Here is an 18,884-nt window from a genome sequence, read left to right as displayed (position 1 = left end):
CAGTCCATCAGAAGCTACGTTAGAACAACATTAAAGGTTGTCCTGTAGTTTGGATAGCTGGATCTTACATTGGGATGAGGAAGGAGTTGCCTAAGTGGCAGTCCACAAAGGGATTCTGGCTCACCACCCAGAGTGCCTCAGAGAGATGAGGGGGATATGTGACAGAAGGGGAGCTGCAACACCATTTCAGATGGGTGCAGCATAAGGTCCTCCTTTGTTGACCTTTCTTTGCAGGCTGATGTATAAGGGAGTAGGCTTGAGGTCTTATTTCCTCTGGTTGTCAAGTGCACTGCCAGCACTAAACAGTCCTGGTTCTGGTATATGGCAGCTTGAGCCTGAAAGGTGCTCAGCATTCTGGCACTTATCCAGTAAAACACTTTAGCACCTGCATAGCTTAAAACCATGCATAGTTCCATTGATTTCAATTAAGGTAAATTACACGTTTCTCACCAGTATGTAATAGCATGCATTCTTTAAAAAGGCCCTATCTCAATAACAATTTTTACCATAAACCAATTAATTCAGTTGACATAATTGTGTTGGAAACTAAAGTCTCCTGATTCATTATTTGGGAGGTGAGAAATATTTTCAATTACATTTCAAAATGTCTGAGCTTTTTGTAATTTGTTTCCATTTTGTGAAAACCTGCCAGATTTTTATTGTTTGTTTATTTTCTGTTATTGCTTTTGCTCAAAAAATGAACCCCTAAGATTGGTCTAATTTTTTTAACAAAATACTCTGTTTTAAAGAGTGAAATTTCAATTTGATGAAGATCAGCTTTCATATGAAAATGTACAAGACATGACATTATAGAAAAAAATTAAATTGCAGTATGCAAAATTTTGCTGTCCAAAGATGGCTTGGAATCACATGAACATTTTTTCACAATTTTTTTTTCACAGCCCTATTTATAATATATAATTTACATGAATGCAAATTATTTTTTTAAGGAGGAAAGGGGGGAAACTTCTGTCTCTTGCATTTAGGAAATATTCTACTGGATTAAAAAAAGTGGAAATCTGGTTTTCATTTTTGACAAACCAGGTTTCTTTACACTGACCCTTGCTCTCTTATTTCAACATTAGTGAAATATAACTGTAATTGCTGACACATCTCTCCTTTTAAAAGAACTTATGAATGTTTTTCCCCTTGAATTAAATAAGCTTCAATTTTAATAACTTTCAAAATAATCATAAACTACAGAACAAAGAAAGTGAAATGACAAGCATTTATTTTTGCAACCTTGAACTGTGTAACTGTTTCTTGTACTGTGAATTGTACTTTTTTTTTTTTTTCTTTTGAGGTGTAAGTAAAAAAACTTAAATGAGCATTGGTGTGTGCTCTCCATGGGCTAACCGAATCAGACTCTAAACTTTTATCTGGATCTATGGAGCTTGGATATAAATTGAAAAGATCACAGCTATGGGGAGAAGACCTATACTGTAAAGGCCTTTCTGCATAGATTATGAACATCATAACTCAATAATTTTTTTTCAAAACTATAGTTATAATTGGACCCAATGGGGGTCTCTCTCTTTGATCAGATCACAGTAACTGTGACTTTACAGTGGAAAATGTCACTACTGTGAAGGTTTATCACCTGTAGAGCTGGTCTTTTCTCTGATGCCATGTTCAGTTCTCATTAGCATTATTCAAAGTTTAGTTGTTAATTAGGTTGACACTTCAATTACAATCATCATCTACAAGAACAGCCATGACTGCTTGCATAAAGAAACAAAAAGATATTCATTCTTGCATACATTTATAAAAGAATGAAACCTGTTTTGGTGATACTTTGTGCTTATAAGGGTAGCCTAAATGTTCTGTTTAAAGAGTAACCCGACTTAAAATAAATAATGCTTTGGACAGTATCTGATAACTTATGTATTGTTTTGCAAGGCACTTTGCAATAAAAATTAATATGGAAATACATCTTCGTAATAATTGGAATTGATTTTTTTCCTCCAACTGTCTGGTATTTGGCATCTTAAAACAAGGATGGAAGAACTGTTCTTATTAACTACATTCACACATCTTTCTTGTTTTTAGGAATATCAGAATAATTCCAAAATATATGATCTTCCTGATCTTCCTTAACAAAAGAATGGCCTTTTAATCTAACATTACTCATGCCTTCCAGAGTTGTACCATCAGAACTTGTTTACCACATAAAACAGGGTAGATCTTCAGAAATCAGATGCTGGAATTAATGTTTTTTTCTTAATGCAGGTGCCTCATCACTAATAAAAGGGTGTTATCCCCTCCCTTTTCCATCCCTTTCACCCCCCCTCCACCCCATTCAGCTGTTTTATTCCTTAGGACAATTCTAAAGACACTGCACTATTGAATTTATACGGGTTTTCCCCAACAAGCAAACAATAGTGGCAACTGCTCCCAGGATGCATGAAAAATGATGCATGCTAATAAGTTGGCCAACAAAAAATCTAAACTTGAGTGGTAAGTGAGCTTTAAGTGCCCTTAAAAATAACCCTCCACAGCATAAATGAAAGATGCCCAACTGGCTTCATCTCAGACAAGCAGACACATGTTATGATTGCAAAAAATCTGCAGAAAAGTGGCTCACAAGCAGTTTACTGTAAAATAATTAAAGCTTATTTATGTCAAGAGGCCTTGGGAAAAAAAAGAGAGCATAAACCAATTTACATTAGCACTTTACCATCATCCCCCGCTTTCGTTTCAATTAACAGACCAGCAGGTGCTCTTTGCAGTTAAAAAGATAAGCTATCAAGGAGGAGGATGAATTTTTGGCTGACCTGTAGACACTGTGGTTTGCCTGCTGATTGGGTTCATACCTTGCTGTACCAATTTCTGAGGTGTTAATTTAACTGTTCCTCTCTGTCATGCAGGTCTCAGCCTTGAAAAATAAACTGAAGAAGCAGTCTACAGCTACGGGTGATGGAGTAGCTAGGGCCTTCCTTAGGACACAGGCAGCATTGTTTGGATCCTACAGAGATGCACTAAGATACAAACCTGTAAGGCTTTTTATTATTTTAATTTGTTTTCTTTTATTCATAAGAACAGAAACTCATTATTTTACTGTCTGCAAGAAAAGTACTAAAGTCTTATCACAATCTTAAGGGTTTCAAAAAACAAAATGCCCTAAACGTTATCTTAAACTTGGTAATAAGCTGGTATTCTAGAAGTTGGGTACACGTGCTTCTTTGACTTTTGAACCTTGAGCATCTGAACAATCTGTGTTTTACTTCCAGTAGGTACTTGCCCACCAGAAAACTACTTTCCCTTTGTCTCAGTCATAGAAACTAAAAATGGAGCTCTAATAAAGAAACTACTTGTATGGCTCACTTAGGATTAGTGATGGACTGCAGGAACTGACAAGGTTGGGGAAGGGACTGACTAATTTGGAGGTTGGTCATTTTCTCTACTTAGAATCCCCCAAAAGTGGGATGTGGTGGAAGCCAAGAATCTTTTACTACCTCCTAGCAAAGGTTTGGAATCATCTAGTGGAACTGTTTTTGGTTTGGCTGTGTCAGGAAGCAGGGCCTGCAGCAGAGCCAGTCTCCAAGCAACCTAACGACCACAGCTGGCCTGTAGTAGACTGCCTGATTGGCTACACTGACTGATTGGTTAGAAGAGGCAGCAGACCAGCTCTTTAAGCCCTGCTGCAGAAGCCCTTCAACAGTTGCTCAAAATATTTGCCATTGGCTGTGTTAGCGCCTGTGCCTGCCAATAGTCCCAGCTTTGTGCTTGCCTTGCCTCACTTCAGATAACCTGCTCCTGATTCTTGGCTTCAGTTCCTGATTTCTGACTCTCTTCTCTGGCATCAGGTCTCTGATTCTGTCTTTGACACCGGGCTCCAATTCCTGACTACCAACTCCTGCTCTAAGCACTGAGCCTGACTCCTGCTCTAACCACTCGGTACAACCGCCCATGCCCTGATCACTGACAGGCTGTTTGGTGAATCCAGCATGCTCATGACCTGTGACATTCCTACTTTGATATCAGTAATAGGGCAGGAAGGGATGAAAGCCCGGTCTGTCTTAGCAAAATTTCAGAATATGTGTGTTTCTGAGGTTCAGTTGGTGCTTTGTAGACTGGAGCTAGCATGGATCTTTGTCTTTTCTGTTTTGTTAATGCTAGTGGAGTAATGCTGAGCCTATTGCTGACAGATGTGGTTAATGCCTATCAAAAGGTGGCACTTTCACAGCTGCAAATAGATGTTCAGAGAAGCAGCCTACTTAAAATACTTTCCTCTAACACTGACTTATTTGCAAACTACTGAGTGGTCTCTAATCTCCGTTTGGGGAAGGATAGTGAGATTATGTTGGTTTGGTAACTCCAGTATATCATGATCTGATATTTCTGACACTTTTGTTTAAATTCTGACTGCCTGATGTCCTGGATTCAGCTCTAGTTAACAGAATTGTTGGTGATCTTATGATAGACATGAGGGATCTGTCATTTGAAATCTGTCAACCTGTGATTCAGATGATCACTAGATGTAAGTGGGTAGGCTGTGGTTCCTGATAGTAATTGGCAGAATTGTTTGTGATCTCTAATTACACTCATTCTGGGATGAGAGATACACCTCTACCTCGATATAACGCTGTCCTCGGGAGCCAAAAAATCTTACCGCATTATAGGTGAAACCGCGTTATATCAAACTTGCTTTGATCCACCGGAGTGCGCAGCCCCCCCCCGAGCACTGCTTTACCACATTATATCAGAATTCCTGTTATATCAGGTCGCGTTATATCGGGGTAGAGGTTTATCAGAAAGTAGTAATGGGTGCCTTCTTGTTGCCCAAGACTCTCTTTTACAGGCTGCCTTGTTTACTGTTGACCTTTTTCGTACTGATCCCTCACTATCATTCTGACTGGCAGAGACAAGGCAAATGAGGGAATATCTTTTATTGGACCAAATTCTGTTGGTGAGAGAGACAAGCTTTCAAGCCACACAGAGCTCTTCTTCAGGTCTGCTGTGTGGCTTGAAAGCTCTCTCACCAACAGATGTTGGTCCACTAAAAGATATTACCTCACTCATCTTGTCTCTCTACTATCCTGGGACTAACATAACTACAACTACACTGTATTCTGACTGGCAGGCGTTTTTCTTTAGATGAAAGACAACTAACTAAGTTGACCCATATAAGATTGAAATGGTGTATCAGGGATAAGCAACTGAGATAAGCAATTTTAAGGAATGTGTGAATGTGCTATTTTTTGTACGTTGGTGGCCTATAGCAACTACAGAATTTTAGATTTAAAATAATTGCTATTTGACCCGAAAGTCCATGTTGCAATAGTATCCAAAATGGCTATGCAAAATTTCAAGATCTGTAGAATCCAGTGCAGGACTCGACTTATGAGTGCATTTCAGACACCCAATCTTCTTCTTTCCCTGGAAGTTCTCCCCATTACAGACCTTCACAGTTATTCTTACTTTTGCTGTCTCCATAATAGACTGTTGTAATTTGTTCCAAATGAGATCTATATGAAATTGATTTGGAAGCTGCAGCCGTTGCAGAATGGGGTTGCCCATCTGCTCATTGCTATAAGAATGAGGGAGCCTTCAGTGTTGATTCTCTGCAGTTTGCATTGACTGTTGGTGCACAAACAAGTTAATTTCAGTGTCTTAATCTACATCTAATATATGTGAACAAGAAAGTGTTGTTGAGGTAGAGCAGACTCTCCTTACATTCTGACCTGATGTTTGATCTGGAAATGACCAAGGAACAGGTCCTTTTTGGTTCAGTAAGTCTGCTGGAGTTCATCTATAACTATCTTCAAGGTGCTGCACGAGGTCTCCTTGTTCAGCTCAACTTCCCTTTTAACAACTTCTTTTCTTTTTACTTGGGTAATATTAAAAAGTCACCATTTTTCATCAATTGCTCCATTCCGATTTGAGAAACCCATGTTTTCCATTGTACTGATAATAATATGAAATTGTAATACAAGTTGGCAAATATTTTTTAATAATAACCTATGTAGCTCCTCCTTTCAGGATTATTTGCTTTTGCCCTCCCTCTGCCTCCCCTCCTTTTTTTTTTTACTCCAGCGGTCATATATAAGAGAAATTTATATGTGGACTCACTATGGGAAAGGGTCTAATTAGGGCACCATTTTGGAATTTCTCAGCCTGCTGGCCATTGTCAGCCTGTCTTAGATTGGAAGATACCAGTCAAAAATGGAAAATATAACTTAAGAAAAGAAATAGCTAGTATATTTAAAACTTAACATTATTTCAAGTGATAATATTCAATGTCAATTGCTTTTCATATTGTTTTAACTAATATAGGTTCCACCATGCCCAGAAGCTATTTTTCCTTGGAGATAAATCTGAACTCTTCTAAATTGCTATATAAAATAGAAATGTAGTACACAATATTTGTTTATGAAATTCATATATTATTTCTTTAGACTTCTGATTTACAGGATTCTTAGTGTGCTGTTACAGTTTTATCTCTGGGTTACCAGTTTGAACTTTGTCCAGGTTAATAGTTACTGAGAGTTGTTGTCTAATGACTGATCAAAGACCTACATGAAATGAGTTGGTTTCAGTTCAGTACCTAGTGGATGTGGATCTATATCACAAAAAAACCTCATCACAGTTAATTGGCACCATTTGGGAGTATTCTCAGAAGAGATGTGTCCTGTACTGAATGGGTATAGAGAATTTACTCTCTCTCATGCCAGAAACCATAGTGATGGGTGCAGTATGAAAACTCAAATAAGAGTCACAGACTGTATCTACTTTCATATTGGGCTTCATATAATGTTTCACATTGGCATTTTAAAGGGATATACTCAAATGAGAAGATTCACTCTATAATTTTAAAATAATTATAATGATATAAATAAGTTGACCATATTTTCAGAATCAAAACCTGGACTGCTTTTGTGGCACCATTTTTATGGTCACAAAACAGCCATACAAAAGTACACTTTTTTAATTGTATGTTGGGGTTACTACTGTTTGCTTTTGACCAGGGCTGGCTCCAGGCACCAGCTTGGCAAGCAGGTGCTTGGGGCGGTCCCTCCGGAGAGGGGCGGCAGATCCAGCTATTCGGCAGCAATTCAGCGGACGGACCCTCACTCCCGCTCGGAGCGAAGGACCTTCTGCCGAATTGCCGCCGCAGATCGTGATCGCGGCTTTTTTTTTGCCTGCTTGGGGCTGCCAAAACCCTGGAGCCGGCCCTGCTTTTGACTCAAAAGCATATTTTTCAGTTTGGTGGATTTTTTTCCAGTACCCTAATGCATTGAATGAGTTTAACTTGAAACATGAAATATTCACTTTGGGTAAAAGAACAGCTTTGTTAGTGTTTGCGCTCATTCAACTTTCCCGTTAACTCCAAACACTGTTCTTCACAGTAAACACTTATTTCATGGGACTGTTTGTTTCTAGTAAACACAGAACAAATTTTCCTCAGCATAACAGTATGTCTTGAACATACATACACCTCTACCCCGATATAACGTGACCCGATATAACACAAATTCTGATATAACGCGGTAAAGCAGCGCTCTGGGGGGGCGGGGCTGCGCACTCCAGCGGATCAAAGCAAGTTCGATATAACGCAGTTTCACCTATAACGCGGTAAGATATTTTGGCTCCCGAGGACAGCGTTATATCGAGGTAGAGGTGTATTAAAAAATATGATTGATGAAATGGAAAAGTGGAATACGGAAAGAAGTTCTGGGACACCAGCACATCATATGAAAACTTGGGACTATCCCATTAAAGGCAGGACATCTATAAAGGTGACAGTTCATATCATTTGTAAAGAATAATAGTAAGAAATACAGTCTTGCTCATAAAAGTTTAGTTTGGTGTTATTCCCCTGTAAAAGCAATAATAATCGATTGCTCTCACTTAATACAGTACTACAACAAACTAATATAAAACAATCAAGTTGATACTGCTTCCAAACGTTGGTAATTTCAGTAATTGTAAAAAGACAGACAGACAGACTCTCTCTGTCTGTTTCTTTCTATGTGTAACCCTACAATTGTAAAAGTTCCACTTCCCCATATTTACCATTTTATTGTGTTTCCAATATTTCCAATGAAGTGGAGGAAGAGAAAATAAGATAATTGATTCTGTTCTTAATTTCTCTTTATTTCTTCCCTATTATTTGGTAAATGGCTATAAAATGGGAAATGAAATCAAAACTAAACCTCTTTATTGGCTCACTGAATAATGATGAGTTTGTACACACAGGGCCGGCTCTAGGCACCAGCAAAACAAGCTGGTGCTTGGGGCAGCACATTTTTAGGGGCGGCATGGCCGGCGCCAGAATGCCGCCCCTAAAAATGTGCCCCGGCCACCCTAGCTCACCTCCGCTGCCACTCGTGCGCCGCTACTCGCCCTCCCTCCCAGGCTTGAGAGGGAGGGGGAGCAGCGGCCGCTCGGGATCTCCCCCTCCCTCCCAGGTTTGAAGGCCCGGGAGGGAGGGGGAGGCGCCAAGTGGCCGGGGCGCGGGCGCCTCTTCTCCCCCTCCCTCCCCCCTCCTAGGCTTGAGAGCCTGGGGGGAAGAGGCAGGGCTGGGGATTTGGGGAAGGGGCGGAGTTGAGGCGGGGCCGGGGGTGGGGTAATTAAAAACCGGGGGGGGGGGGTGGCCAAAATTGTTTTTGCTTTGGGCGGCAAAAATCCTAGAGCCGGCCCTGTGTACACAACTCCTGCACAAGCAAGATTTGAGTCAGATTCTCTATGCCAGAGGAATTTGGCCACAAAACTTACTTAACTGGCCCATCAGGAATTAAGGGTGAATCTCTACTGGTATAGAGCTGATGTAGGGGAAGTTAAGCCACTCCCCCTTTTTGCTGCCATGAGAACAGCCACCGTAAGAAGAAAAGGAGGTGGCTGGGATATCCCTGTGCCATGCCAATCCTCAGCTGTTAATTTTTGGCACTTTGGGCTGTTTGCAACTGTTGTAAGCTAGAAATAACCATATATTGCTTTAGCTTAGCACAGGAGACCATCCCTGCCCAGAGACATTACTAGGATTGGGGGATTGTGAAGGTGAGTTTTAAGTCACTTGTGCACACACAAACCCAATTTATATTATATTCAGTACAGGTGCAACCCAGAATCCCTCCTTCCATTCTCAACTCTTCCTTTTCAAATTAGGTTCCATAATATTTGAACATTTATCATAAGAACAATGGTCCATCTAGCCAAGTATCCTGTCTTCCAGCAGTAGCCAGTACCAGATGTTTCAGAGGGAATGAACAGAACAGGGCAATTTCAATTAATCCATTCCCTGTCATCAGTCCCAGCTTCTGGTATTTGGAGGTTTAGGGACACTAGGAGCATGGGTTTGCATCCCTGACCATCTTGGGTAATAGCCATTGATGGACCTATCATCCATGTATTTATCTAATTCCTTTTTGAACCCAGTTATACTGCTGGCCTTTACAGCCGCCCATGGCAACAAGTTTCACAGGTTGACTGTGTGTTGTGTGAAGAAGTACTTTCTTTTGTTTGTTTAAAACCGTCTGCCTATTAATTTAATTGGGTGACCCCTTGTTCGTGTATTTATGTGAAGGGGTTAATAATGCTTCCCTATTCATTTTCTCTACACCATTTATGGTTTTATAAACCTCTATCATATCCTCTCTTAGTCACCTCTTTTCTAAGATGAACAATCCCAGTCTTTTAAAGTTCCCCTCATATGGAAGCTGTTCCATACCCCTAATCATTTTTATTGCCCTTTTTCGGTACCTTTTCCAACTCTAACATATCTTTTTTGAGATGGGGTAACCAGAAATGCATGCAGTATTCAAAGTGTGGGCGTTCCATGGATTTATATAGTGGCATTATGATATTTTCTGTCTTATCGGTCCCTTTCCTTATGGTTCCTAACATTCTGTTTGCTTTTTTCACTGCTGCTGCACATGGAGTGGATATTTTCAGAGAACTATCCACAATGATTCCAAGATCGCTTTCTTGAGTGTTAACAGCTAATTTAGACACCATCATTTAGTATGTACAGTTGGAATTATTGTTTCCTATGTGCATTACTTTGCATTTATCAACATTGAATTTCATCTGCCATTTTGTTGTCCAGTCACTCAATTTAGTAAGGTCCCTTTGTAACTCTTAGCAAACAGCTTTGGACTTAACTACCTGGAGTAATTTTGTGTCATCTGCAAATTTTTCCATTTCACTGTTCACCCCTTTTCCCAGACCATTTATGAATACACCCCTTTTTCCAAATAATTTATGAATATATTCCTTTAGGAATACCAATCCATGACATTACATAATGGTTCAAATATTGCGGTTATGTAAACCTAGATATGAGTTACACATCAGATGCAAAGGTTATAGTAGTGTAATTAGCATAATGATGTCGTCATTCAGTTTGTCTGCAAAATTGGTATTCTTTCTCTCCCCTTTATTTTACACTTTCTTGTTATGTTGTTTTTATGCTACAGCCCTTGTATCCCATCCATGTAAACATTGCAATCATTTTCCACGGCACTTGAAACTTACTTTATGCAATGCATATACTACTAGACTGTTTGCATCGGATATGTAATTGATGTCACTGTTTACATCACTGCTGAATTTGACCCAAAGACTCCTATAGGGGTGGTGTCCAATTAGACCAGGTCTCGATTTTTGCCAAGATTTTTGCCAAGACTTTGTTCCAAAGTTGCAAATTATCTCCTTGGCAGCACTAGTCCACAGATATAGTTTAAGAACTGTAACACCTAGTCTTCAGGAATTGAGCAATCTGTTAGCCTTTCTTCTAATTCACTTTTCACAAATGATGTCTGAGCCTTATCATTACTCAAAGTTTTGTTTGGGTCAGTTTCCTTTCTGTTTTAATGTTAGGTGGTTTATTCTCCCCCCACTCCTACCCCCGCCCAAAGGGGAGGTAACTTCAATATCTTTTTCTTTTGTATGACTTAAGCTTTCTGTTGCCTAACTTTTTGAAGGAAAGCCAGAATTTTTTAGCATAGAAAATAAATCATGCCAGTTTATATTCTTAACTCTTTTTTAATTAGATTTTTTTTAAGGAAGATTATTTGTTTTGTTATTGTATGTAAAATAGATTATTTTTCCTCCCTACTTTATCATGATGAATTACACTTTTATCACACCAGTGTTTATTCCCCTCCAATATTTTTAACAAATTAGTAAACAGTTTTTCTCCTTTGCTTATTTTCATGATGTGATGTTTAGTCCTTAAAAAGCATAGACTTCCACTCCCATTCATTACAAACATTCACCCTCTTTTTTTTGCCAGAATCAATCTGTTTTGCTTACACAACCTTTCCTGTTCTGAACACAGACTGGGGATAGGCATACCTGGTTAAGCAAGAAGTTTCTATACCCTGAAAAGAGGTATTAGCTGACTAGTATTAGGGTATATTTAATGCTTGAGATTGGTGATTCCTGTTCTTATACCCCGTTCTTATACCCTAGTTCTTAACCAGCAAAGTGTATGTGTGAACCATGCCTTCTTCCAGGGCATTCTGTAAGGATCAGCAGCCAGGTTATCTGATTACACCTTCAGCATGGCATACAGGTTCACTTGTCTGTGGGGAAATATTTGCTTCTGGTTTATTTAGGCTTATGTTTCAGAATTTGATTGTTATCGTTTAGAGGGCAGGAGTACCTTGCAATGGGATCTGATTTGCCTTAACCCTTCTCCTAGAATTTGGGCTTGGGTTTGGCAGTGGCTGCAGCTAAGGCACTTTTGGAGGAAAGAAAATCCGATACAAAAATAGGCCTTTTGATTAGGTGCAGGACTCTTGTGCTTGATCCTAAGCCCCCCTGTAAGATTTTTAGCTTGAGGATTGTATTAAGGGCCACAACTTCATTTACAGGGTAAACCTCCTTTGGGCCTGTAGGGTCTTCAGTATGTATGGCTTAGTTGTGATTCCAGGAAGTGCCAGGTAATCTAGATTTTGCATTAGGTAAATAACATTGATGATAGAGGACTTTAAACTCAGACATTTATTTGTAAATTTTATTGGCACCATCCCAAATGGAAACAACAATAAAGTCCTGCTTTGTTCTTGGTTACTATCTGGATCTTTATCTACTAAGATGCCATGAGAATGCCAGTAATTGTGGTATTTTCATCCTGGTACTATTAGATGCTCTCTTGTTACAAAGTGCAATGGTTTAACGTAAAAGTAGAGATGTTTTTTAAAGACTCAGAGTTTGGTTAATGCAGAGTTGGAGACTACAGTTCCGCTTGTTCTCATAATGTAACCAACATAGAGCTACTGTATACCAAAACTGTATTAAATATGTTAAATAAGCTTTAATATTAACAATAATGAGCAACTGCTACAAGTGTCGCATCTTTTTGGTAGAAAAAGAAAACCAAATAAGAAATTTCTGAACTACTTCTATGCATGGAAATAATTGAAATATGTATTTATTGCTGTTGTTAAATATTACTAGATTTGGAAAGCAACAGTATCTCTGCTAACCAAGATTGATTTTGATTTTAATATAATCATATAGGTTTAGCTTCATGTTTTATGTTTAACTTGAATGTTCCATCTGAGTCTGTGTAAATAGCTTAATGAAAATGCGAATGCAGCTTAGAGGAACTGATTCCTGCTGTGTGCGGCAACCCATAAAAGGGCAAAAAAATTCTATAGCAACTGTTGTTAAAAGGACAGATATCTTGTATGGGCATAGATTGTTTGGTCTGAGTATTAGCTGTCTACTTTTCAATATAGAATCCCTACTGGGTTTTGATCGAACTTGCTTTGAAAGTACATTGTAGATCAATACTAAAGTGGCTAATGGACTGTGTGCTAGTTAAATATCAGTGAAACATTCCTCCAAAACTCAAAGTTTCTGAATTTATTCAGTAGTATTTGTAAAAATAAATCTGTTAGAAATGTGTAGTTCATATCAGAAAACTGATATAAATATTTTTATTCATAGTTAGTAATTCATTCTACTTTTTATAATAAAGCATTTCAGAATCCTTTTAGAATTACAGTACTTCAGGGTTATTCCTTATGCAATCTTATGTTAATCAAAATGTTTTACCCAATAAAATACAAGACATAAGGGCTTGAATAACTGTGGTGTGAGTTAAATTGCTAGATGGAGTTTCAGAAGTACAAGGGATGCCCTGAAAAAAATTGCACTGATTTGAAAAATTCTGCTGATTCTAAAGGAATTCTTATTCTGTATTTTTGATCTGAGTAGAATCTTTCAAACTGGTGAAACTTTTAAAGCAAGCTTGCTTTAAGCAGGTGAGAATAACAATACATAAATGTATTCTTAAAGGCTTTTGTTTTTCAATGTAAACTGTTTATGGATCTAAATAAAATTACATTTAACATGCAGTTATTCTGTTTGTGAATCTGAGTTGCACTGCAAAGGGAGTGCAGATAGACCAGTGCTTACTGGAAATATTATGTCCCCATGGATGCTAGAAAAAGCCTGCTGGGGAACAACCCTCTTTATGCTTCAAAAATATGTATGAAGCACCCTCCCCAACAAGGTCATCACATCACAAAGGTATGACGGTGCCATAGAGCTAACATCTCTTAGGCTGCTAATGCTTTTGATATTACTAGCCACTCCTCCACCGATGCTTTACACTTCCTCTTATACTGGGACCTAGCCTCTCCTATATGGATGCACTGGAAGGAAAAAATTCATTTGTGCTCACTTCCTCTCTTCAGTACTCTTACACATTGGGGGCATAGTTTAGTCCTTACATTTTCAAAACAAAATATTTGAAAATAATTTTCTTAGTTATTTACCTGTTGTGTCCTGAGTTTGAGGTTCTATGGTACTTCCCTGGCATATGTTGGTAGCATCAGAGGGGATAGCTGTTCTTTACATGCAGCTTTAGATGCTTTTTTTATTTATAAAATATGCCTCTTTGAAATTTCTAGGTGCATGTACGTATTAAAGAGTAATCATTACAAGCTGACTCAATGTCTGTAAAAGAATCAACAACTTTCCACTCCCAAAAGTGTGCCACAGGTCACTTCCTCAGGTAAAGACCTATGTAAAGAGGTGGACCTTGCAGTGTACTTGTGATGTATTGAACAAATGGGGGAAATAAGTTCCAGATGGGAGATGCTCTCTCAAAGACATCATGCTTCCAGTTTGCAGCCATTTAAATCTGAGGATTCAGTTTAAGCATTTCTGCTATCTCAGCTGTTGTGATCTTTTGTGACAAATCTGCTGAACAAAGAAAGGTTCTGTGGAATTGGGGGGCTGGTTGGTGATGAGTTGGTCAGAGAGGCAGATGATCTGGGGCACATGGGGGGGATGGTGACATTTTGAAGATATTTGGTAGATTGCTTATTCAGATCCAATATGTACTACAGCCTAGCAGCTAAGGCAACTTAAATTGTTTGCCCGGAGACATGATATAGCTGGTGAGCTACCAAGTACTGCACTGAAAAGGGATCGTGCACCACAGCTTTCCGTCCACCCCCTGAAGAAGGGAGGATTGTACTATAAAAATGAAGCATGTACTTTAGTGCTGGGCTGAATAGGGATGAACTTAACCATGTTCTTATGTGCTTTGATGAACTGGAGCCTAAGGCATCCAAGATCTAGTCTTTGAAAAATCAATATGGAAGGGAGCGCTTGAAAATATCAAAACAGGGTTTTAAAATGACATGTCAGTGGCTTTAATGTAACAGCTCTTTAGATAATACTCTTACCATTTACAAATAAATATAACATAAAGATCATTTGAAGATGATTTAGGGATACTTTTGGACAAACTCAGTAATGTGCTGACAGATCACATGAGGGAAACTCATTCTCTCAATTCTTAAGCATTGAACTACATTACACAAATTCTCCTAAATTCTAGTTTACAAAGCAGCACCTAAGGTTGCCAGAGTTAGTAGGAGCAGGAGGAGGCAGTGATCATTGGCATAAATATGTTTGTCTTCAAAGTGGCCTGCAGTTTGTGTCTGAAAGGCTCCTCTGTTTCATTATTGTAAGGATCCACATAAGGAATGTCTTTGATCCTTTTTCTTCCCAATGCCAGAGGTATCTTTTACCCTATTCTGGGCTTTTACTATGTGTAAAAGTCTGTGGTAGTAAAATGTTCTATTAGCTGAGTCAGGTGTGTATTCTAATATTTTATGCAGGACCTCAAATTGTCTGCCTTACCTACATCTGGGAAAAACCCCTCCAACCTGGCGTATTTTTTTTATTTTTATTATTTTTTATTTTTAACCATGAAGGCATATGCTCTTGACGGGTAGGTCCTTTGCCTGCATGACAATACTCCCTGCAGTATATCTCTCTGAATCATTATCATGGAAATAATATGCAGACTATACATTGATGTATTAAAATATTTAAAACCTTCTCTATGCTAGTGGAGTTTATGGAAATTAAACAGTTACCAGAATAATATAATTTAGGGGAGTCTTCCTCCTGTAATTTGATATGGTCACTATACAGTAGAGATAGATACTCTTTTATGCAATTAAGGGATAACACAGGAGTTACAATATAATTTTACTGTTTCCAGTTACTTTGATTAGCATCTATTAGCTTGCAGTAAATACTGTATATATTTACCTTGTCTCATCACTGTGTGTTTTTGACATGTCTACTTAGTATTCTTCATATTATTCTTACCTTCTTTTCCAAAGGCCACACAATTTACTGCATTAACAATTCATCTGACCTCTTTTAAACCTTTTGTATGACTATGTAATGACTCCCAGAAAAGACAGGAGGAGTCTTTAATTTGACAGTGAAATTGGTGAAAGAAAATAGTTATGTTTTATAATTATTGCCTGCTTAATCAAATTAGCTGCACACACATTAATGTTATATTTAGCACAACAAATAGACAAATAATCTGATGATAATCATAACACGTTGGTGTCCAGTCAGAATTTCTGCTTGCTTTTGCCATTGGTTTAAGTGCAGTTAAATCAGAGTAATTTTGTACAGTAGTTAAGATTCATAACTCAACCTTCTAACGCGCTCTGTTTAAATTTAGGGAGAGCCTATCACTTTCTGTGAGGACAGTTTTGTGAAGCATCGTTCCAGTACTACCAAACAGTTCCTGGAAACTGCAGTGAATCTTCAACTTTTTAAACAGGTATGACAGGCCAATTGACCTCGTGATCTAACAGTTTCCTTCTAACAGATATCAGATATATATGGTCTCCTCTCTGCCTCTGTATCAACGCCTGCCAGCTTTTGAAAGCTCTCAAGAAGACCATTTTGAGAGGAAATATAGGAGAGAGAGGGAATGGCAAATGTTTAACTCCAATGAGTGTGGAAAAAATCTTCCCAATCTCATTGTATCTTAACACAGGCACAAAGACAATCCCCACTTTTACCCCAAAATGACTGGCTGTTTTTGCCTCTGGAGCCAATCAAGAACTCTCTTGACAAGGAAAAAGCAAGGAGCTCCCTGCTTTAGAAGCTGAACTTTTCAGCTTCTTCAGTATAGTCAGGCTCTATTGGTCAACGGACAGAGGACCAAAGCACTTAACACTTTGTTCGTCAGAGACTGAGTCTGATTTAAGTACTGGATCCAAACTGTACTTGCTTCTTTGATTGGTAGAATCCACTAACCATGTGTACACAGAATTTTTCAAAATCAAGACCTCAGCCAAACAAATAAATTAATAGTTTCATGAAAATTCCTCCATATTGAGGTTGGTTGAGCACAAAACAACAGTTCCTATGGAGGATTTACAGCTCAGTAATAACTATTGTAGTATTCACACAACATGGCTTCAACAAGATCCATTATACATTTTTTTCGTGCTATTATCTCCTGGCTTTTCTTTTTGTCCTCCCTTCGATTCCCTTATGTAATTTAGTTGTTTGAAAGCGGGTCAAGAGACTGACCATAAACTTGTAGACCAGTAAGCTTATCTTTGTTTGTGGGCAAATCTGAGAAAACATCTTAAGGGATAAGGTGGGAAAACTTCTAGAAAAAACATGGTTTGATTAAAGCTAGCCTGAATGAATTCAGGCAGGGGAGTGAATGCTTAACTAATCTGCTAGAGTTCTTTGAAGATATACTACCATAATAGATAAGGAAAATTCATTAGATGTAGAATACTTTGATTTTCAAAAAGCATTTGACAAGTTTCTGTATCAAAGATTAATGGCTAAGGTAGAGATTTATGGAATACAAGGTTGTTAGCTTGTAGTAGTCATAGGTAGACACTTTTCTAATTGGACAAAATTATGGAAATACCTACAAATAAATAACATAAATACAGACTTTAAAAATAATAGATGGAGTACTCCAGGGATCAACTCTTAGAATCCAATTTATTTTATTTTACTGTATTATATGTGCAGGGGCAAAGGTTTCATTTATATGAAGTATTAAAAGAGGTATTTAAAACATTTATAAGTGTTCAGCAGATTAAGATTGGTGGCAGAGAAAGGAATATAACATGGAAACATCGTTATTTTTATTGCTGTTTGTTACATGTTTCTGAATATCTTCATGTTACATCCAATGTTACATGTTTCTGAATATCTTCAGCTATCAGGGATATTTTTCAATAGAAGGCTACTGCACATGCTGAAGAGTCTGAATTATGATATGAGTATTGTGGCCAGATCCTCAGATGGAGTAAATTAGAGTAGTTCCACTGAAGTTATTAGAGCTATGTCCGTTTACATGTAGCTGTTCAATTGTAATTTATATTTATTTTAAAAATCACTTAACAATTTTATTATTTTTCTAATGTTTCTTCATACCGAGGGAGATAATATACCTTTGAAGATGAGAATATATTAAAATTATTATATTTTAAACATTTTTATTAGCTAATATGTTGCCTTTCCTTTAGTTATGATCTGCTGTGTTTCCTCCCACTTCTCTAATTAATCCACAGCCCAGCTGCCTCATCTCCAGCAGTTCCGCACTGACAACTGGGCTGCTTTCAAGGTTGTTCGTGTTTTCAAAGGCTAACATGAGTTTACTGGGTTCCTGATACTGAGCATTCTTTTTAGCAGAAAATAATTCTTGAAAGCAGCCTAGACACCTAGGCTGGACTGCCTGGAGGTGTTTTAACCGCAGTTTTTTTCCTGCATATATGCTTTGTCTGCCACTTTCAGAAGTGCTGCCCTGGCATTTATTCTTTTTTCGTTTTTGCAACTGAGGACCATTCTTACCACCAAACTCGGTAACACTTCGCAATGGATGCAGTACTTTCAATGGTGGGTTTGCACAAGGGAATAGCTAAATCAAGAACCATTACATGACTATACTAGCTTCTGATAGCTGACCTAAATTATGTGTAGCTCCTTGTTATCCAGAACAAACACTTGTCTTCATTGTCTGTTGTTTACTTTATTATGTATTTGACCAAACTTATTCTATATCCCACATGCTATTTGAATAATAATATGAATTATTAAGCTTTGTAATAGAAATTTAATATCAAAGATGGCCTGGCCACTGTTGAGAGCAGTGGTTGTGAAGTGTGTTTTTCAAGATCTCTGAGGTTGGTCAGGGAAGAAGCTATAGACCAGGGGTCGGCAGCCTTTCAGAAGTGCTGTGCCGAGTCTTCATTTGTTCACTCTAATTTAAGGTTTCATGTGCCAGTGATACATTTTAACATTTTCAGAAGGTCTCTTTCTATAAGTCTATAATATATAACTAAACTATTGTTGTATGTAAAGTAAATAAGGTTTTTAAAATGTTTAAGAAGCTTAATTTAAAATTAAATTAAAATGCAGAGCCCCCCGGACCGGTGGCCAGGACCCCGGCAGTGAAAGTGCCACTGAAAATCAGCTTGTGTGCCGCCTTTGGCACGTGTGCCATAGGTTGCCTACCCCTGCTATAGACTGTAATGTTGCACCTAACGCCTCTGCTATCTTTTGTTGTAATTAGTTTATTTCTTTTGTTTAGCACATAAGTGTCTCAGATACTGCAGTTACTTCATATC

General features: G+C 38.2%; 1 protein-coding gene across 1 annotated transcript in view; it reads left to right on the top strand.

Annotated features, from left to right (window-relative positions):
• LOC113407438 (DENN domain-containing protein 1B-like) overlaps positions 1 to 18,884 on the top strand; it is a 259,016-nt gene that overhangs the window by 196,572 nt on the left and 43,560 nt on the right. Inside the window, exons 13-14 of the mRNA XM_026655961.1 lie at positions 2,868 to 2,993; positions 15,959 to 16,060. Of these exons, the coding sequence (XP_026511746.1) occupies positions 2,868 to 2,993; positions 15,959 to 16,060 (228 nt within the window). The remainder of the gene's footprint in view (positions 1 to 2,867; positions 2,994 to 15,958; positions 16,061 to 18,884) is intronic.

This window comes from Terrapene carolina, unplaced genomic scaffold (genome assembly GCF_002925995.2).
Source record: "Terrapene carolina triunguis isolate 2854851 unplaced genomic scaffold, T_m_triunguis-2.0 Scaffold211, whole genome shotgun sequence".
Lineage (NCBI taxonomy): Eukaryota > Metazoa > Chordata > Testudines > Emydidae > Terrapene > Terrapene triunguis.
The sequence above is the reverse complement of the archived record's forward strand: the minus strand, read 5'-3'. Positions and strand labels throughout refer to the sequence as shown.